Source organism: Mustela lutreola, chromosome 10 (assembly GCF_030435805.1).
Source record: "Mustela lutreola isolate mMusLut2 chromosome 10, mMusLut2.pri, whole genome shotgun sequence".
NCBI classification, from domain to species: Eukaryota; Metazoa; Chordata; class Mammalia; order Carnivora; family Mustelidae; genus Mustela; species Mustela lutreola.
Genome location: NC_081299.1, coordinates 33,906,745 through 33,929,417, shown reverse-complemented (window position 1 = coordinate 33,929,417; position 22,673 = coordinate 33,906,745). Strand labels below are relative to the sequence as shown.

The following is a 22,673-nucleotide window of genomic DNA, read 5'->3' as shown; positions in this document are numbered from 1 at the left end:
TGGGACACTGCAGGACACTGGCCTGGGACTAGGGACACAATAATGGCTGGGACCTGGTTCTGGCCCATCACCAGTTACACCGAAGAGTAAATGTCCCTTTAAATGAGACTTCTCTCCTAGACCATGAAAACTCAGCCTGGTGCAGAGCACCTGGGCACCATGCACAGCACAGAGTACGGAAACACCCAACAAAATGTTTGTTGGCGTGAACTCAACTGGTTACCTTGACTAGTTGGAAGGTTAATTAGCAGAAAGTGTGGGGGAGATGTGGTAATGGATGTGAGAAATGGAGATGGGACTGTGAGGATTCTTCCTGGGCCTCTCAAGTCCAGTGACAGGCATCTTGTGAGCAATGAACTAATTTCCAAAACCTTCTCTGAGAGGACAGAAATCAGATCAGTCCCCTGCTATGTCTCCTCCTTCATTCGGCCCCCAGCTCACTGCCATAGAGTTCAGGAACTGGTCCTGACCATGGAACCAGACAGTGTAGGTAACACCTGACACACTGCCTGACTAGCAGCAGTGAATAAACAGTAGTGTCCTTTCCAGCCAGTAGAGCAATTTAATCAGAGCTAGCCAATATTACCATCAGATAAGAACCCTCAGAGCAGGGGTGCCTGGGTGGCTCAGTTGGTTAGGCAACTGCCTTCAGCTCAGGTCATGATCCTAGAGTCCTGGGACTGAGTCCTGCATCAGACTCCCAGCTCCATGGGAAATCTGCTTCTCCCTCTGACCTTCTCCCCTCTCATGCTCTCTCTCACATAAATAAATAAAATCTTTAAAAAAAGAAAAAAAAGAACCCTCAGCCCTGAGCTAGCCCCACCACCGCTTCTTCAATGCTATCCTCCCTCACCGTCCTGATGAAGATGCATTTCTTAAGTCAAGCAGAGAGAGTCAATTATATGGTTTCACTTACTTGTGGAGCATAAGGAATAACACAGAGGACATGGGGAGATGGAGAGAAGTGAGTTGGGGGAAATCGGAGGGGGAGATGAACCATGAAAGACTGGACTCTGAAAAACAAACTGAGGGTTTTGTGGGGGGTGGGGTGAGGGGTTAGGTGAGCCTGCTGGTGGGTATTGAGGAGGACACATATTGCACGGAGCACTGGGGGTGGTGCATAAACAATGAATCTTGGAACACAGGAAAAAAAAAAAAAAAGATGTATTTCCCCAGCTACCAGAGACCCGTGTCCAGAACATGACTTGGGAAGTGGCCGCAGCAGCTTAGGTTAGCTTTAGCAGCCCTATTCTGTCATTACACATTTTCATTTTTCTTTCTGAAGTCAGACTAGTGAAAGAAAGGCTACTTAACACTGCTGTAGGTCCTTTCAGCTCCAAGATGCAACTTCCCTCCTTAAGGATAACTTCTATCTCTTCCGACCGCCTTTTCCAACTAGCTGCATTATCACAGGTCTGCTGGCTCCTCCTGCATTATCATCAGTGTCTTCATTCACCCACATCTGGGGGTGGCCAGTCCACTGTGCCCTGGGCATTACTGACCCTTTGCTCTCATGAACGCCAATGGAGGCTAGGGCTCCCATAGTTTGGGCCCCATTTACGGTGATCTATAATAAACTTGGCAGCACTGTCCTCTGTCTCTCTCGTCGCTTTAAGGCAGAGGGATGGCTTCATCTGAGCCATCTGGAATTGGTGGTATTTCTTAGCTCTAGAGGACCTGCCTTTCAGCCCTTGCTACTTTGCACTGTAATCCCTTTTCAATGAACCAGGCCACTCTGCTGTTTGATCAGTGATTTTGGAGCTGACATTATTGCAGTTTACTTTTGTCTCCACGACCTCGGTCATTTCTTTCCTTTTGGCTGGGAGGGTGCTCTCCTGTAAGCTCTTGCAAGTGCTTTAGCCTGAGCTGTAGAGGAAATGCTCACAGAGACTCCCCATCAGGGATCTGTGGCAACTGCTCCAATTCAATTTTGTTTCTACATTTCTTAAAAAAACAAAACAAAACAAAACAAAACAAAATAACCACATCCTCTTTCAGGGTGGTAGTGGAAAGAACATGGAAACTAACATTTACTGAGCATTAACCATACACTAATAGTTGACCTGATTATTCATTTAGCTTTACCATAGTCTTCTAAGGCTGTACAGCCCTGAAATCCAGGCATCTGGGTGTAGAGTCCAAGAGAAGACATATTTGGAAGATGTACTATTCTATTTTTAACACTATAAAATTTCAAATGATAAATTCTGATAGGGCTTGCATTGAATTTGAATTTGTAGATTGCTTTGAGTGGTATGTAATTCATTCTTCCAATCCAAGAGCAGCGTATATCTTTCCATTTATTTCTGCCTTCTTCAATTTCTTTCATCAAAGTCTCATAGTCTTCAGTGGTACAGGTCTTTCACCTCTTTGGCTGAATTTATTTCTAAGTCTTTTATTCTTTTTGAGGTAAATGGATTTTTAAGGAATTTCTCTTACCGACAGTTACTGCTGTATTAAAGTGCAACTGATCTTTGTGTATTGATTTTGTATCCTGCAACTTTACTGAATCCATTTATCAGTTCACATGGTTTTTTAGTGGAGTCTTTAGAATCTTCTCTATATAATATCACATCGTCTGCAAATATAGGCACTTTCACTTCTTCCTTTCTGCTCTGGATGCCTTTCTTCTTCTTCCCTAACAGTCTGGGCTAGGACTTCTAACACTATGATGAATAAAGGTGGTGAGAGTGAACCTCCCTATCTTGTTCCTGATCTTAGAGGAAAAGCTTTCAGCTTTTTACTGTTGACGATGTTCACTGTGGGTTTGTCATATATGATCTTTATTATGTTGAGGTAAATTCCCTCTATTCCCATGTGTTGAGAGTTTTTATTATAAATGGATATGGAGATCTGTCAAATGCTGGGGCACCTGAGTGCCTCAGTCAGTTCAGCATTTGGCTCTTGATTTCAGGTCGAGCGTGGGGTCATGAGATCCAGCCCCACATCAGGTTCCACGCTCCACAGGGAGTCTGCTTGAGATTCTTCCTCCCTTGCCCTCTGCCCCTTCCACCATGCATGCTTTCTCTCTAAAATAAATAAACCTTAAAACAACAACAACAAAAGCCGGTTCCAGAGAGCCGAGGTACTGAGGATAGTAATAGTATTATTCGTTTTTTCTTGTGGCAGGAGGTGTGACTTAGCCAGGAATGATGCACTGGACAATAAAATACATAAAGAGATGCCTGAACCTGAACAGAAAAGAGATGGCATCTGGATACTGTGAAGAACGTTCATGTGACCTGAAAGGGCAATAAACAAATACATAAGCATCTCTTCTTTCCTTATCGTTCTAAATCCTCATCAGTAAATCACTGTATCGCATGGGGAGCTATCAACACGTTTATATACCAGAGGTGTTACAAAGATATTTAGCCAGGGGCCGCCTGGGTGGCTCAGCTGTTAAGCATCTGCCTTCAGCTCAGGTCATGGTCCCAGGGTGCTGCGAGCCCCACATGAGACTCCCTGCTCAGTGGGGATCCTGCTTCTCCCACTCCCACTTCCCCTGCTTGTGCTCATTCATGCTCTCTGTCAAATAAATAAGTAAAATCTTAAAAAAATATTTTTAGCTGGGGCTCTGCATACCCTTGGTGCAGCCCTACTTTAAGGTAAGTATTATTCTCGTTTTTGACGAGACAAACTGAGTCTAAAATCCATCTTCTGCTCTTCCCAAAGCTCTTGCTTTCTTTGATATAAAGAACAATGGGCAGAAAGATAAAAAGACTTGAGTTGAAGTAACTAGCTCTTCTACTTACTAGTTGTGTAACCTCGGGTAAGAGGTAATTGGTTTCCTCAACTCTTACAACAGCTGTAATAACACTTATTTTCTAGAATGGATAGAAAGGTCAAATGATTTCCTGCAACAATGTAGGTCAGAGCATTCTTTGCAAAGTTACAGAAATGTCAGTGGCTGCTTCTGTTCTAATGCTTGATTTCTGCTTTTACTACTTCTAGATCATCTGAATTACCATTTCACTAATCTACTGAGGAAAAAACTGTTCCCTTTCATTTTTCTTACTTGGCTTATTTTCTCCAACTCACTTGGCTGTCTCCAAACCCCTGCCAATAGGTATGTGTGTGTAGTTAGATTTATACCTAAGTCTTTCTTTGCATGTGTGTGCTATGTAAATGATGCTGTGTTTTTATTGATTGGCTGATCAATTTTTTTTTACATGGGAGCTATTGGGTTTGTTTTCCCAGATGCAGCAATTCTTTGAAGGCCTGAGTTTTTACTTGCAAAGCAGGGATAATAATGGTACCTACCTTAGAGGTGAGGACTGAAAGAGAGAATGTATATAAGGCTGGTGCTTAGTGGGCATGCAATATACTATTAGTAATTAGTATAGATGTCATCAGTTTCTGCTAATCCAAAGCTTACATTGGAATAATTAAAGCATGTGACTTTGCTATCCTCCAGAGGGTCACAGTCTAGTTTTATGACCTAGTAGGAAACAGCTATGCACCACAGGTGTCATAACTACATCAAAGATAGGCATGCAGGTCTGGGCATCTCTGATGGACATCTTCAGCCTCTTCCCAAAGCAGAGCAGGCCTTCCTGGCACCCCTAAGCATTTGTGCCACTGGTCCCCTGCCTGGCACTTCTTCCTTTCTCCCACTATCAGGCTCCTGGGGCTGCCACCACAAATTACCCCAAAGGCACAGGGCAGGGAAGCTTAAAACAGTAACTTATCCTCTCACAGTTCCAGAGGCCAGAAGTTCAAACTCAAGGTGGTTTCCTCAGGCAGTTCCTTCTAGACGCTCTGAGGGAGGATCTGCTCTGGGCTCCTCTGCAGCAGCTGACAACCCTTGGTGTTCCTGGGCTTGTGGATGCATCACTCCGCTCTCTGCCTCCACTGTCGCAGTGCTTCTTCAATGATACTGTGTTGTTTTTTTTTTTAAAGATTTTATTATTTATTTGACAGACAGAGATCACAAGTAGGCAGAGAGGCAGGCAGAGAAAGAGAGAGAGGAGGAAGCAGGCTCCCTACTGAGCAGAGAGCCCAATGCGGGACTCGATCCCAGGACCCTGAGATCATGACCTGAGCGGAAGGCAGCGGCTTAACCCACTGAGCCACCCAGGCACCCCTGATACTGTGTTTTTAATGTCAAATTCTAATTGCTTATTGCTGGTATACTGGAAAAGATTGACTTGTGTGTATTATCAATCTCCTATCCTATGGCCTTGCTATACTTGCTAATGCGCTTCGGGAGTGTTTTGACAAGTCTCTGGGTTTCTCTACAGAGACAATCATGTCATCTGTGAAAAGAGACAGTTTTATGTCGTCATTCCCCATCTCTATGCCTTTTAATTTCTTTTCTTTTCTTTCTTTTTACTTGAATTAGCTGGCGGTTACTGTATTATACTGGAAAGGAGTGGTGAAAGGGGACATTCCTGCCTTTGCCCAGTCTTGGGGGAATACATCTAGTTTTCTCATCATTCAGCATGTTAACTGCCTGGTTTTTTGTAGGTGTTCTTTATCATACTCTACTACTGGTTTGCTGACTCTTTTTTCTAAAATCATAATTGGATATTGGATTGTATCAAATGCTTTTCCTATGTCTTATAGATATGATCATGAAATTTTCCCCTTTGCCTGATGATGGGATGGAATACAGTCACCGATTTTCTGATGTGGAATCAGTCTTGCACACCTAGTTGTAGTATTTGATTCTTAGTTGTAGTATTTGATTCCCACTTAGTTGCAGTATTTGATTCTTTTTATACAATGAATATACATTCAGTATGCTAATATTTTCTTGAGGATCTTTATGTTACGTTCATGAGAGAGAACAGTCTATAGTTTTCCTTTTTTAAAAAAAAATTTTATTTATTTATTTGGCAAAGAGAGATCACAAGTAGGTAGAGAGGCAGGCAGAGAGAGAGGGGGGAAGCAGGCTCCCTGCTGAGCAGAGAGCCAGATGCGGGGCTCCATCCCAGGACCCTGAGATCATGACCTGAGCCAAAGGCAGAGGCTTAACCCTTTGAGCCACCCAGAAGCCCTATAGTTTTCCTTTCTTATAATGTCTTTTTATTTCTTTTCTTTTCTAAACAGTCTCCTACATCCAATGTAGGGCTTGAACTCATGACCCCAAGATCAAGAGTCATGCTCTACCGACTGAGCCAGCCTTATGTTATGTTCACAAGAGATAATGGTCTGTCGTTCTCCTTTCTTATAATGTCTTTCTTTTTTAAAAAGCAATCTCTACATCCAATAGGGGGCTTGAACTCACAACACCAAGATCAAGAGTCACATACTCTACTGACTGAGCCAGCCTTTTCTTAAAGCGTCTTCAACTTGTTTTGATTTTAGGATAATGCTAGCTTTACAAAATAAGTTACGAAGTGTTTCCTCTGTTTCTATTGTAGATTGTAGAGAATTGGTGTCATCTCTTCCTTGTACGTCTGATAGAATTCATCAGTGAAACCAACTAAATGCAGTGTTCTCTGTCTTGAAAGGTTATTAAATTTTGATTCAATTTCTTTAGTAGATAACAGAGCTATTCAGATGATCTATTTTTTTCTTGTGTGAGTTTTGGAAGTTTGTGTCTTCCAAGGAATTGGTCCATTGTACCTAAGTTATCAAACTGCCTTTACAGACTTGTTCACAATATTCCTTTATTGTCCTTTTAATATCCAGAGGATCAGTAATGACGATGCCCCTTTTATTTCTGATATTAGTCATTTGTATCCTCTCTCTCTCTTTTGGTTAGCCCAGCTAGAGGTTTATTGATTTTATTAATATTTTCAAAGAACTAGCATTTAGTTTTGTTGATTTTTCTCTACTGAATTCTGCTTTTTACTTTTTTTTTTTTTTAAGATTTTATTTATTTATTTGACAGAGGGAGAGAGATCACAAGTAGGCAGAGAGGCAGGCAGAGAGAGAGGAGGAAGCAGGTTCCCCGCTGAGCAGAGAGCCTGATACGGGGCTCGATCCCAGGACCCTGAGATCATGACCTAGGCCGAAGGCAGAGGCTTTAACCCACTGAGCCACCCAGGCACCCTGCTTTTTACTTCTTTGATGGCCTCCTATGTACTATCTCTCTTCATACTTCTGTCCTCTCCAATCCATCTACCCTTCTGCAGTCAAAGTCATCTTCCTATAGGTCAAAACTATGTTTTTCACCTACTTCAAATACTCCAGTGGCATCTTTTGCCTTCCAAATGAAGCCAGAACTTCTTCCTGTTATATCAAAAGCCCTGCATGATTTGGTCTGCCCATTCTTCCAGACTTATCATGCCTCACCCTCAGACCTCCTAGGGATTTGACAGCACAGCAAAGACAGTAAGTCTTTACACAAATATTTACTGAAATAATAGGTAAGGAAGGGATACTTAAATAGGCTAATAGAATGTACAGGAAACTCTTAAAATAATTGATTCAGATTTTAAAAGCCCATAAAGGAGAAACTAAAGAAAGGGTTGGTAACCAAAAATTAATTTAAGATTTCTGAAAGTAGTGTTTAGAGACCTAGAGATCACAATGAAAGTTTGAAAAAAAATAAAGAAAAGAAGGCACATCCAAATCTTTTCACTGTAAATGGATATGAGGATAAGACGAAAAATGTTAACTCAAAAGGAAGAGTACCCATAATCCCACTATCATAATAAAACTACTACTACATTCTGCTGCAGTTATGATACATTCAGATATTATTATAGTGACAGGCTTAAGGCTATATCTCCATGGTTCTCAACCCTCACATGTAGGAATCACCTGAGGGAACTTTTAAACACTAAGGCACCTAAGTCTGATTCCTGACCTGCTAAATCAGAATCTCTCGGTGGTGAGGACTTAGGCTGAGAGCCAACATATGTAGACAGACTCCTCTGTGTTGGCAGGGCTGCCCTCAAACCCGAGTTTATTCTTGGTATCAACCAACTGAGAGAGTGTAGAGTTCCTCAGACAGGAGACGGTATCTTTTGGAGCAGTGATTCTCAACTTGGAACCATTTTGAACTCACCTGAAGAGCTTAAAAAATCCCAATACCCAGGCCAAACATGAACCCGATGACTTTAGAATCCATGTCCGGTGGGACGCAGGCATGGGTCATGTTTTAAGCTCCTCAGGTGATTCCAACATTCAGTGTGGTTGAGGAGCTACTGTGCTGAGAGCCCCAGGAGAGCTGCAAAGTAGGGATGTGGCTCTTTGGGTCTTGATCACATAGGTACCGGGATGTGTAGGAGGAAGTCTTTGAACAACGGGGCTTGTGAACAGGCTAGAAGATGTGAAGCCAGGAGCCCGTCGAATCCTGCCAGGCCGCGCTCTCCTGTTGTGAACTAAGGAGGCGCTTGCTTGAGCTATCTACAAAAGAAGCAGGATGCTGTAGTTTGCAAACCAGACTACCTTTCTGGCTTTCTTGTGCTCTTGGGGCTTGTTTCTCTGTTGTCCTCTTTTCGTCTTCAGTGAAATATTTTTAGCTTTGCTTAGAGGAACCAAGAAGAAAGACTTTTGTTGTTGTTTTCTCTCCCACTCTTTTTTTTTTTTTAAGATTTTATTTATTTATTTGACAGACAGAGATCACAAGCAGGCAGAGAGGCAGGCAGAGAGAGAGGAGGAAGCAGGCTCCCCACTGAGCAGAGAGCCCATTCCGGGGCTTGATCCCAGGACCCTGAGATCATGACCCGAGCAGAAGGCAGAGGCTTTAACCCACTGAGCCACCCAGGCGCCCCACCCTCACTCTTTCTTTTTTAAAATTTTTTATAAACATAATATATTTTTATCTCCAGGGGTACAGGTCTGTGAATCTCCAGGTTTACACACTTCACAGCACTCATCATAGCACATACCCTCCCCAATGTCCATAACCCCACCCCCCCTTCTCCGAACCCCCCTCTCCTGAGCAACCCTCAGTTTGTTTTGTGAGATTAAGAGTCACTTATGGGGGCACCTGGGTGGCTCAGTGGGTTAAGCCGCTGCCTTCGGCTCAGGTCATGATCTCAGGGTCCTGGGATCGAGTCCCGCATCGGGCTCTCTGCTCAGCGGGGAGCCTGCTTCCTCCTCTCTCTCTCTCTGCCTGCCTCTCAGTGTACTTGTAATTTCTCTCTGTCAAATAAATAAATAAAATCTTTAAAAAAAAAAAAAAAGAGTCACTTATGGTTTGTCTACCCCCACTCTTTTTTAAAGCATTAAAGAGAACCCGTGCTCTCTACAGTCAACCTGATGGTGGGGGCAGTTCTTGACGTGACAGATCCTCCAGGAGATGGTGAGGCACAGGGTCAAAGATGGGGTCACGTGACAGTCCTCGTCCCTGCCCTTCCCAAACCTCCAAAATCTTCCAATACTGAGACTTAGGGTCTGGGTTCCGTTATTACAGATGGCACTATTCTGTCTTCTATCTTCCTCCTCTGTCCTTGATGGACTTGCCACAGTTATTGACTATTCACTGGACAAGGCACTGGGAGCACACCTGGGAGCGGGACATTCCTACCTCCCGTCCTTAAGAAACTTACTTAGGATCAAACTGACAGTGTGGATCTGGGAAAAAAGAGAAAGTTCTATGTTAGAGTGGGATTAGGACAACGTCTGAAGCCAGGTGGAAAGGGCTCTGAATGCCGGCTTGATCACATCCATTTCTGTATACAGGTAAGTTATTTCTACAGTGACTTTCTCATTTGTTAAAATGCATTTAAGGGACGCCTGGGTGGCTCAGTTGGTTGGACGACTGCCTTCAGCTCAGGTCATGATCCTGGAGTCCCGGGATCGAGTCCCACATCGGGCTCCCAGCTCCATGGGGAGTCTGCTTCTCTCTCTGACCTTCTCCTCGCTCATGCTCTCTCTCACTGTCTCTCTCTCAAATAAATAAATAAAATCTTAAAAAAAAAAATTAAAAAAAAAAATAAAATAAAATGCATTTAAATAGGGGCACATGGGTGGCTCGGTGGGTTAAAGCCTCTGCCTTTGGCTCAGGTCATGATCTCACGGTCCTGGGATGGAGCCCGGCATCGGGCTCTCTGCTCAGAGGGGAGCCTGCTTCCCCCTCTCTCTCTCTCTGCCTGCCTCTCTGCCTACTTGTGATCTCTGTCTGTTAAACAAATAAAATCTTTTTAAAAAATGCATTTAAATACCACCTATTTCTGGGGTGCCTGGGTGGCTAGGTCAGTTAAAGTGTTTGCCTTCAGTTCAGGTCATGATCGCAGGGTCCTTGGGATCAGAGTCCCATATCAAGTTTCTTGCTCAGTGGGGAGTCTGCTTCTCCCTCTCCCTCTGTCCCTTCCCCCTGCTCTCATGCTCTCTCTCTTTTGCTCTTTCTCAAATAAATAAAATCTTAAAAAAAAAAAATACCACCTACTTTATAGAATTGTCCACCAATTCATTCATTCAACAAATGTTTCCTGAGAACTACCAGGTGCTGGTAATTCTGTTTTAGGTGCTAAGATGTAGTAGTGAAAAAAACAGACAAACCCCTTCCATCTGCCCTCCCTCTAGACAAGTAAGTAGATAAAACATAGATTTCCAACAGGGAGAAACACTCCGGAGAAAAATGGCACAGTAGGGGGATGGGGAATGCCAACAGAGGTTAGGGTTACAACTTTAAGTGGGATGAGCAGGGGACACTTGAGCTAAGGTCTGAAAAGGTGAGGCAGTCTCTGCAGATGTCTTGGGAAGAGCATCCCAGGCAAAGATCTGAGCAAATGCCAAGAGTTGGAGGCAGGAATGTGCCTGGAGGCACAGTCAGGAGCCCAGTATAGCATAATAAACAGGGGGAGTGGTAAGATAACAGGGGTCTAGACCGAGGAAGGACCTTGGCTGAGAGTGGTAAAAACTCTCACAAGAGAAATGGGGAGCCCTGGGGGAGTTCTGAGCACAGGAGAACTGAGTCTATCTTGCACTTAACAGGATGGATCACTTTGGCTTCAAGTGTGGAACTAGCCCACCAGGACGCAAGCGTGAAAGCAGGCAGGAGTGCTATCATGTAGGAGCTGGTGGTTATCTGGACAGAGTGATGGTGGAAGAGGGAGTGAAAAGTGGCTGGATCTCCATATATTTAAGGTAAAGCTGACAGGTTTTGCTGATGGTTAGTGTCAAAGACATGATGCTAAGGTTTCTTTGTTTGTTTTTAAGATTTTTTTTTTTTAAATTTACTTATCTGACACACAGAGAGAGATCACAAGTAGGCAGAGAGGCAGGCAGAGAGAGAGAGAGAGGGGGAAGCGGGCTCCCTGCTGAGCAGAGAGCCCGATGCGGGACTCGATCCCAGGACCCTGAGACCATGACCTGAGCCAAAGGCAGAGGCTTAACCCACTGAGCCACCCGGGCGCCCCGATGCTAAGGTTTCTGACCCAAGCAACTGGAAGGATGAAGTTCCCATGTACTGGGTTAGGGAAGATTCTGGAGCATGGGGTGTGAATCCAGAGTTTGGTTCTAGACCTGTGAAGTGTGAGATGCTCATACACCCACGTAAAGGAAGCAACTGGGTAAATGATTCTGAAGCAGGGTAAGGAGGACCAGGCTTGTACTATATGTTCAGGAGTCATCAGCTTCGGATGACAGGGGATCTAAGCCACGGGACTGGTGAGGTCTTCTAAGCAGCTGTGGTGAGGACGGGTAACCCAGAAAGTGCCAAGTACAGCATCAGGCATATACTACGTGTTCAATCAACAGTCTCCCGGTGTATCTATAGGGAACTTGGAAGGCGGTGCAGGAAACAGCAAACTAGGCCTCGGGGTATATTTTAGACTGTCCCAGGTTTGTAGGCCTTTCACAGATGACCTGCATTTTCACAAGCCTTTGGAGGTTAAAAATGATTGGTTTTGGCTTTCGTATTTTTGTGTCTTCACAGAGAATTCCTTACGAAAGCAGACTGAGCACTCCAGTCCCGTGCTCTTGCCCACATGGTGACTACAGCACACCACATGCTGGCAACAGCCGGACCCTTCCAGAGCATAGGGCACCTACCCACACTGAGCTGAAACCCCCGCTTAGCTAAGTCCCACATTCCGTGCACCCATTCATCAGCTGAATGATGTTTGGGCTGTTTGCACTTTTTGGCTGTTAGGAAGAATACTGCTATGAACACTTATGTACAAGTCTTAGTTTGGACATAGGCTTTCATTTCTCTTGAGGTCCCAGGCGTGGACTCTGGGTCAAATGGCAGCTCGACGTCTAACTTTTCGAGGAACTGCCGGCCTGCTCCTCTCTCTGCACCTCTCCCTGCTCACGCACACACACTCTTTCTCTCTCAAATAAATAAATAATTTTTTTTTTAAAGAAATATTTGCTAAGTGAATAAGCAAAAAAAAATGAAAATTGGGGACAGGGAGCAGGAGGTAAGCTGAGGTTCAAGTCTCATTTTGGGGTTATACCCTTCCCAGTTCAGCAGACACAGATAAGCTGAATCGTATCCTTGGATGATTAGTATTATCCCCACTTTATAACTCACTCAAGATTATAATTAGTAAGACATGGAATTGGGCTTTAAAAATCCCATGTCTGACACCCAAAGTTTTAACCACCAAAAACCATTGCCCTCCTGAACATCATAGCTTGCAGCTAAAAGGTTTCATACAGCTCACTGTATGTAATTATTCTGAACAACTTTTGTAGTGCTGACACGTGATTTTGTCCTCTAACACAAGCAGTAGGGAATTCCCAAAAGAAATATTAAACTATTTTTCTCCACAGAGATATAATTAAGAGAATATAGTGAAACCCCCACCCCCCCCCTCAAAAAAAATCCAAAACATCTACTCCCAGATTTGTGGAGAATCATCAGATATAGAAACATTTTAATTAAGAGTATTTCTGTGTAATAGGATTTCAAGAATGAAATGCACCTGAGGTGGGGAGACAATTTTCACGCAGCTCTATCTGTGCAGAACTCTCAATTAAGGCAACTAGGATTTGTGGCCAAATCCAATCCACTATCTTGTTTTTCTTAAGGCCCATGAGTTAAGAATTACTTGTAATAGCTGAGGAAAAAAAAAATCAGACTATTTCATGGTACATAAAAATCATATTAAAATTTCAGTGTCCAGGGGCGCCTGGGTGGCTCAGTGGATTAAAGCCGCTGCCTTCGGCTCAGGTCATGATCTCAGTGTCCTGGGATCAAGCCCCGCATCGGGCCCTCTGCTCAGCAGGGAGCCTGCTTCCCCCTCTGTCTCTGCCCGCCTCTCTGCCTACTTGTGATCTCTCTCTCTGTCAAATAAAATAAATAAAATCTTTAAAAAAAAAAAAAAAAAAAAAAAAAAAAAAAAAAAAAAAAAAAATTTCAGTGTCCATAAATGAAATTTCTTTGGAACACAGACCTACTCATTTGTCTACGTGCTGCCCCTGGCTGCTTTTATGTTACAGCAGCAGAGCTGAGTAGTTGCAACAGAAACAATAAAGCCAACATTGGCTAAAATGGTAACCATCTGGCCCTTACAGAAAAAGTTGGCCAACCCATTACAGATCATTTCTTCTGACTTATCTTTCCATTCACTCACACGGTCTTCAGGTCTATCTATCTACTGCTAAATCCTACTGCCTTTTTTTTTTTTAAAGATTTTATTTATTTATTTGACAGACAGAGATCATAAGTAGGCAGAGAAGCAGGCAGAGAGGGAGGAGGAAGCAGGCCCCCTGTGGAGAGAAGAGCCCGAAGTGGGGCTTGATCCTAGGACCCTGGGATCATGACCTGAGCCGAAGGCAGAGGCTTTAACCCACTGAGCCACCCAGATGCCCCTCCTACTGACTTTTTAATTTTACTAAATGTGTTTTTCAATTCTAGAAGTTTCGTTTTTCCAATCTAATATTTTGTTTTTTTATAATCTCCTATTCCATGTATGTAATACATACTTCAATCTTGTCTTTGTTTCTTTAAATATAGTATATATGTAACTGCTTTATCAATTGTGTCTGGTAATTCCAATTTCACAAGTCTTTGTGGGTCCCCCTCTGTTGTCTGGGGTTTCTCATGGTTCTCACTAATGGAGCCTTATTTCCTCGTGCACTTATTTGTTTTTACTGTTCATTTCCTTGAAAGGTTATTTGCAAGGAGCTCACGTCTTCCTCCAGAGCAGACTTACATTTGCCTCTGCCAAGACCTTGGTGGCACTGCCAGTCTAGACTACCTTAAACTTTCATATACTTAAAGTTCATGGCTCAAGATTCCATAGATCACTTGGCTGCAAATACCAAGTGTCACTTTTTATTAACTTATGGCCCTGATCCACTCAGAGTTCTGGCAACCTTTTCTGGTGGAGAAGTGCAGGTTTCCTTCTAGTTCATCCTACGCGGAGTCCTTTGGGATTCCAGTTTAATGTGGAAAGGATCAAGAGATGGAAAAATAGGGAAGAAATGATGGTGGACCTGGAGGCTAGAATGAGAAGGTCTAACATTTAAACTGATTAAAGGGGAGTAAAGAGAGAGTGGGCAAAGGCAATATTTAAAAAGATAATGCCTGAAAATTTTCCAGAACATATGCATTCCTATACTCCAGAAGTATAGTGACAGATTGTAGATACACTTGCCGTAGGCAAAGCATAACATACAGACTCTTCAAATCACTATGTTGTACACCCGAAGCTAATGTGACATCGTGTGTCAACTATAATTCAATTTTAAAACTTAATTCTCTAAAAAAAAAAAGGTTTACTTTAGAAAATTAAATATTTCAAAATCTAAACAAATTCAATCAAGACAAATAAAAAGAAATTCTTACATTTATAAATGTATTCATATTTTATACAAGCCTTTCTTCTATTCTTCCTAAAAACCTTGGGAGGCAGGTATTATCATCTGTGTTTTTCATAAGGAAACACTGGTTTTCAGAGAACTCAGACAAATTATCTACAGTCATGTAATTCTAAGCATCAGGGGCAGATTTTAAATCTAGCCCTTCTGATTCAAGTCCGTGTTCCCTCCTGTACTTCATAAGTAGAACGTGGGGTGCCTGGGTGGCTCAGTGGGTTAAGCCGCTGCCTTCGGCTCAGGTCATGATCTCAGGGTCCTGGGATCGAGTCCCACATCAGGCTCTCTGCTCAGCAGGGAGCCTGCTTCCCTCTCTCTCTCTCTCTGCCTGCCTCTCCGACTACTTGTGATTTCTCTCTGTCAAATAAATAAATAAAATATTAAAAAAAAAAAAAAAAAAAGAAGTAGAACGCAATCCAGCAGGAGGCTACTTCAGAAGAGGAGATCCGGCCACTGCTAAGGGATCACCTCCAGAGCTCAGAACCCTGAACTTGGAAACTTTTCCCTGGAAGCAGATAAAAATCATTCGCACATGGCTACGCTTTCTTCTGAAGATAAGCACTGGACTGGAGAAGTCTTTGCAATCAGAGGCAGAAACATTCTAGTTTGTACCTTAACTTGTGAGTTATTCCCTAGGCTAAAGACCAAGTTGACTCAAATGGTTCATGGGCCTGGCCTGGTGGGCAACAGAGAGCCGCACAACAGCCCACCATGTACTAGCCAGCTCAGCAGCGACAGGACCGTCCTCCTAATTTCCCTCCTTACGTTGCTGGAGACAGTTTAAATACTGTAGTTAATATGTCCTAGGAAACATGCCTTTTGTTCATCAATGTGTTCTGACTTGGTAAATCACTACATCTCTTCCATTCTGGTGGCATTTCACTTGTTTACAGCTTATGCTTGACTTCTTTTTCGCCCAGAGCACTAAATTAAGAACTTTTCCAAGGGGATAGCCTGTGGCTTTCTAGCATGACTGGGCCCCATTGCCCAGATGTTAACATGTGGCTGACATCTCTCTGCTCACCTGGTGTAAAGAGCAGACCATCCTTCCCTTGGGGCTGCCTCCGTGATGTGTAAAAGCTGGGAGAATTACGATGCCTGAACTCACAGTACGAGGTACAAGAACCACAAAGCCAGACAACCATGAAACAGGCCTAGAGGCTGGACAATTCAGTGGGAAAGCTGGAGAGCCCCAGATTCGATGTCTCGTGTGCATGTGCAGTCATCACCGTCACAAGCTATGGTCAAGGGCTCATGCAAGGGAGGAAAGGAAGGAAACAGAATTCCCATCTTCCACATCCATCTGGGACGGAACAAGGGCCATGGGTGCACAAAGAGAACGGATAACCGAAACGAGCCACCGGCGGTTTTGCAACCATTTACTGCAAACCAGCCAGGCGCAAGGAGCCATGCAGGGCACAGACACACAGAATGGCTGCAGCCCCATCTCGAGGCACCCCAGCCTAAAGGGGAAGTGCACGGTCATCCACCTGTCCTTCATGCATCCATCCACACAGCCACGGTCCAGGTTTATCCAGCACCTCACAAACACCCCAGCCCTGGTTAGGTGCTAGAGAGACCAAGAAGGCCAGAACAGAGGATTAGACACTCTGTCGTTGAAAATCCATACGAATTAATCATTTCCATTAAATCCTTACCATAACCCTGGGAGGTAGGCATATTGGTGTCCCCATCTTACAGATGGAGCTGAGGCTCAAACTGGCTCAGGAGTTTGCCCCAAATGACAAAGAAAGGAAATGGCAATCCAGGATTCCAACCAAGCGAGCCTGGCACCAAGCCCGTGCTCTTAATAAATTGACAATTATTACACAGTTAATTATAGTACGATGAGATCACTGGTGACAAAGGAAGCATCACGGAAGAGATCATGAATTTTGTGTAGGAAAGAGGCAGTCTTTGAGTTTTCCAAGGTGGGCAGCAAGGAAAGGGCAGCACAGGCACAGATAATAAGCACAAGCCGAGGTAGAGGGGAATGGAGGGTTTGCCTGCAGCAGAGGGACAGGAACTACTGCGGGGGAGGGGGTCTGATCACAGAAGGCTTTGCACGCCAGGCTGCAGGACATCTTTGCCTGGTTACTGCTTCCTGCTGCAACTCAACCATACTCAACCATCCTCTGCTCTGTAGTAGAAGCCTTCCCGGGGGACTCCTTGTCCCCCGAACCTGGCAGGAGCTGTCCATGCCAGCCAAGTCTCAGGCCTTATGTTTGCACCCACAATCCCATCCTCTCTGGGCCCCTGCAAGTGCTACATGCCCCAAGAGTCTGCTGGCAGACTGAGGCCAGATACCCCAGGGAGTTCCCCAATAGACATGGGGCAGAGCACGTGACCCTTTGAAGTTGAAACCCAGCTCCCACAGACATCTCTACCACAGAATTAAGGCGCTTTTGTATTCTACTCACAGCTTGGAGTCCAGCTTCAGGAGGAAACCCAACCGATCATACTCTGAAAAAGAAAAGCAGAAAATGTCACCGGAGTCAAGCCACTGCTGACATGAGCAGGATGCATTTCCCAGACACAGACCATGGGACAGACAACTGCTCAAGGAACAGACTAAAGTCACAGACATAAGTCACGACTAAATTTACGTCAGAGAACTGCTGAACACCTGTTTTATGAAGGACCAGGTTCAATGCCAGGTGTTTCCCAGACCCTCTAAGCCAACAGTCCTATGCTGGCATGTAACTGCCTTCCTGTTTAAATGTGGTACTTGACTGACATTTACTTAAACCACAAAACTGGACCCCCGGAGAAGTAACAGGGCCAGAAGCAATCTCTGCTTCCTCTAAGCTCGAATCATAATTTTTGCTGAAGCAGTCGTGTTCACTACATCTTCACTCCATAGCCAAGGGGTCTTCAAATCCATGGCAATGAACTCAGCCTCTTCATGACAGCCACAAAGACTTGACAGATCTAGTTACATAAATATTAGGGAACTGAAAATGAAATCTGAAAATAAGTTGTAAGATGTCTACAACAACTGTTAAATCCTGGACAGTTTACATCTTCCCTCATTGTAAAATGAAGTTGAAGTAGTTTTACAAAGTTGCAGGAAGTACAAGATTTTTAAAAAGAAGATATCTGGGACCAAAGGGGAAAATAAGCATAAGAAAAATAACAAAATACAACCAGGACAAGAATACCAAAACCGGATGACCTATAAGGTCCTATGTGCTCGCTGGAGGAAGGTTACAGATTTACCCCACCCCAAGATTTCTTCAGCATTAGCAAAAGCTATGTGCAAAGCACTGATCAAATGGTTTATAGTGTTCATAAAATAAACCAAGAGAATCACAGCTATTCATGCTACAAAGACTTGAGAATTGCCGTGATTTCTTGTACCTTTGTTCAATGATTGCAAAGTGTGTGTGTTTGTATGTGTGTGTGTGTAGAGTGGCTACATCAAAATAAGGCAGCCTATGAATGTAGCTCTCAGTTGGCCTGGCTTCACCAGAGGATAAAAGAGAATACTGAAACCAAACAACTAAATGAAAAAGACCATGAGGCAAGGCTTTGGAGGAACTTGGTCTTTAATAAGCAAAGATGAGCCAAGAGGAGTTACACATACTGACAAGTACCTCGAAGGACCCATTCTGCAAAGCCAAGTAAGGCCTGGATTTGAACTCTTTCTTAAGCAGCAGAGCTGCCATAAGAGAGTAACTCCTCTTCTTGAAACTGAAGATACCAACTAGGACACACAGCCCAACAGAAGCTGGCCTCCCAGGAGAATACGCTCGGGCAGTCAAAGCCTTTCCTCAAAATAATTCTGTTTTTGCTCTAACTCAGATAAGTGGATGGGAGACTGCCTAATATATCAGGAATCTATAAAAGTCAGCAAGGAAAAAAAAAGGCTTCAATTTTAAAAATAAACTGAAAACAAAATTTGCAAAAAGGGTTAGTTTCGAAGGTTAATACTCTTCCAGCAAGACTATTCGTCATTCCATTAAAAAAAAAAAAAAGAAAGAAAAAAAAAAGAAAAAGAAAATCTCATTAATGTGCCCACACCTGTTGGTTTTCCCCACGTGGTCATAACCTTGGGGCAACCAGCCTGCTATGGTTCCTCGGGCCCAAGCTAAGACTTCCCTGGACCTACACTGAATCCATGCTTTGGCTGGTTCCTTCCAGACACCAGAGAATGTTTTCCCCTTATTGCAAACTCAGATGTCAGGGCCAAGTAAGAACATAACACAAACGAGGGAAGGAGGGGGAATGTGATACTCTCCCATAGTAACTCATACTACTGATTTTAGCTGCACTGAAAACAAATCCTGTTGAAATGTCTTTTTCTCACTGTGCATTTTTGTACAGTAGCCATAAAGTCTACAGATTATTTTCCAGTGGTGTCTTAAGTTTGGTTTCCCACATACACATGCTAACTGCATATTAAATAGATAATTAGACTTTGTGTTTCTAAAGAAATTCCCTTCGTGGCTCTCCTGGACTGTTGTCTTTGCTCTTGCTCTGAGTACCAGAGATATTTCATTTAACTCTGTAATTTAAGGAAAGGTAACTGTGTGAGCCCAAAAGTGATAAATGGCAACTGACATTGCCTTCGGGTCACAGAGCCAAGAGGGAGTGGAGCCCATCTGGAGACTCCATGCTTCGCCGAAGGAGGGGGGTCTCCACCAGCGCCAGATAACAAAGGCAGCCAGTGATGCAGGCCCAGCATTGCCACGTTCTGATTTTTTTTTTTTTAAAGCCAAGAATTCTTTAAAGGTAAACCCTCAAGTGTGTAACTATTAACAGTACATTCAAGGAAAATTTAAAGATTAGTAGGAGGATTACCCAAAATATGTCCCCAGGCAGGACTCTCAGCCAGTGGGCTCTCTGTCTATAAACTCTGTCCTAGGCTGGCAGCCCATGAGGACTGGAAACATTTCTCTTTTGTGGCTGCACCTGGTCGATGGTCCCTAAGTGTCTGCTGACTGTTATTACCGGGACTATTTGATCACGACAGTCATGTATCCGAATCAATAATCTAATAGCACACTAAAAAGAGCATTTCAGGGGCACCTGGGTGGCTCAGTCTGTGAAGCGTCCAACCCTGGACTTCGGCTTGGGTTGCAATCTCAGGGTCGTGAGATCCAGCTCCGAGTCAGGCTCTGCACTGGGCCTGGAGGCTGCTTAGGATTCTCAGTCTCCCTCTGAGCCACCCCACCCTCGCCCCACTGCTCGCTCACTCGCTTGGTCTCTTTAAAAAAAAAAAAATTTTTCAGCCAAGCCTGTGGGATGATACACTTCAGACACTGAAGTGAGGTTCTAGACTGAGCTGTAAAAAATATCTGAGAGCTTGCTACATAATTCGAAAGGCCCTCCTCCCTCCACCAAATATAAAAGTAACCGGCTCTGAGCAATTAAGGAGGGAGAATTTGAACTGCTTCCCTGGAGAGAGCTGTGCTAGGGACTCCATCTCACTGAAGGGGCAGGATGGGCAGTACTCGTCTCTCCCTCACGCCTGGGGAGGGAGGCTTCACTTTGACCCTTCGAGAGTGGGGAACCTGGCGGACTTCCGGTGCCCGACTTCCAGCTGACCGGTGTAAAGGACGAAAGGTGGGCTGGATGCAAAGGAGAGGTGCGTTAGAACTGGCCAGTGCTCCCAGGATTTGTTGCAGAAAAGGATGTGTGAATGAGCTGGTGTGGGTTTGTTTGGGGTCCCTTCCAAAACACCTGTCCAGAGGGTGGCCAGGGCTGCCGCAGAGAGCACTGGGGCAGACACCAAGTCCAGGAGCTGCAGAAGGAGTGAAAAGGCTCTGGTGGGCACATTGCCCCTCTCAGGGGAACTGCAAAGCAGAGGTCCCTCGTTGGAGGAGGGTCTCTAAAATGCCTATCAGAGCACCCCACAAACGTTAGCTTTTTTTAAAATTTTTATTTATTTATTTGACAAATAGAGATCACAAGTAGGCAGAGAGGCAGGCAGAGAGAGAGGAGGAAGCAGGTTCCCCGCTGAGCAGAGAGCCCGATGCGGGACTCGATCCCAGGACCCTGGGATCACGACCTGAGCCGAAGGCAGAGGCTTTAACCCACTGAGCCACCCAGGCGCCCGAAACGTTAGCTTTAAACACTCAGCAGCTGAGAGAGTGTGAACAGGATCTTGTGTCTTTTCTGCTCCCATTCTCTCTCTCCTTTCCCCAGCGATTCCAAAGAGGTCAGAAGCGGCAGCCAGCATCTGGGGAAGAGTGGGAGGAGAAGGCCAAGCAGGGCACATCGCCTTCCCAGGGTCAGACACCTGCTGGTACAAAGCCCTGAGGGCAGGGAGGGAAAGTCACTGTAGCTTTGAATGAATTGAAAGCTATGGCTCTTACATAAGGCTGGATACTCTAATTTTGGAATTGGTGACTCAATGTGACCATGGGATTTTTATCACCTCAGAGGTATAAAAAAAATTCTCTGGACCTCCCACACTGAAAACATTTTAAGGGGACACAGGGAGACAAAATAAAGTCAGCTTTGATTATTCCCTGAGGTGTCTTGAATGTTCAATACACTGGTTGCACTAATTCAGGCAAAAAGGGCAATTTAATGGTTCACACAACTGAACTGTGGAAAGGACCAAGGTGCAGAGGGCTTCAGGGACCATGGAAAGTTGACTGGAACACCACTGGGCCTCCCTCAGCCATTACTCTTCCTGACCGGCTTCCTTCCTGTCAGAAAACATGCTGCCACCAACTTTCAGACACCCATCTTCAGCTTTGCCTCTGAAAACAGAGAGAGACTCGGTCTTTCTGCTCCTAATAGCCAAACTCCCAGGGAAGGTTCAGGAGTGGCCTGGTGTGCATCCGTTTCCTCACGCCTGCTCTCATCACAGTGACAGGAGACAAGGGTTTTAAAGAATCATGATTCCCACAGGACACATGTGGTTACGAGCATTTTCCAGAAGAAGGAAAGTGCTCTCCCGGACAAAGGCAGGCTCTCAGGAACAGTAGGAAGTCTTTGGAAAACTGAGAGCTAGCTTAACCTCTGGGAGGAACAACAGGTATGGTCACAGGCTATGTCAAATGGGCCTCTGTTACAATGGGCAGTGTACTTTTTCCCTCTCATCCTCATGCTGCTGTGGGATTTTTTTTTTTCCCACACCAATCTCCTTTTAAAATCTTTCTCATGTTGCCCTCTGGCTCACCTCCCTCCACCTTCCAGAAGACCTGAAGCCTGGCTCTGCCATGTGAGACCTCATGTTGCCAGCTTCCTGGAACCATAAGGGGGAGTATTCATGATGTGCTATGGTGCAGTTTTCATCACCTTTCCTGGGTTTGGGGTTCACGGAGCTTCTTGGATCTATATTAATCAAATGTGAAAATTTTCTAGCCATTATTTCTTCAAAATTTTTTCTGCTCTCCCCTCTTTTCAGGGGAGTTCCAATAATACAAGTATTAGGCTGCCTGACGTTCCACCACTCACTGAAGTGCTCTGTTCTTTTTTTTTTTTCCCAGCAATTTTGCACTCTGTATTTACTCTAGATAATTCCTATTAAAGTATCTTCTAGTTCAGCACTCTTATCTTCTGCAGTATCTAATTGACTATTTATTGGTTTGGTATAGTTTTCATCACAAATGCTATTTTTTACCTCTAAATTTCTTTTTTTATATCTTAAATGTCTTTCCTTAATATTCTCATGTTTTCTTCTATCTTCTTGAAGATATAGTATATGTTTCAAATGTCTCTGCCTACTAATTCTATCACTTGTTATCACTAGGTCTATTTCTTTTTTTTTTTTTTAAAGATTTTATTTATTTATTTGTCAGAGAGAGAGAGAGTGAGAGCGAGCACAGGCAGACAGAGTGGAAGGCAGAGGCAGAGGGAGAAGCAGGCTCCCTGCGGAGCAAGGAGCCCGATGTGGGACTCGATCCCAGGACGCTGGGATCATGACCTGAGCCGAAGGCAGCTACTTAACCAACTGAGCCACCCAGGCGTCCCTCACTAGGTCTATTTCTATTGACTGTTTTTTCTCCTAATTATGGATTATTTTTTTTTCATGCTTTTCTGAA

At 44.2% G+C, this 22,673-nt stretch overlaps 1 protein-coding gene across 8 annotated transcripts in view; it reads right to left on the bottom strand.

Annotated features, from left to right (window-relative positions):
- ST3GAL3 (ST3 beta-galactoside alpha-2,3-sialyltransferase 3) overlaps positions 1–22,673 on the bottom strand; it is a 192,548-nt gene that overhangs the window by 82,687 nt on the left and 87,188 nt on the right. For all 8 annotated transcript variants that reach the window (XM_059136930.1, XM_059136935.1, XM_059136933.1 and 5 more), the window contains one exon: positions 17,094–17,136. In XM_059136930.1, the coding sequence (XP_058992913.1) occupies positions 17,094–17,136 (43 nt within the window). The remainder of the gene's footprint in view (positions 1–17,093; positions 17,137–22,673) is intronic.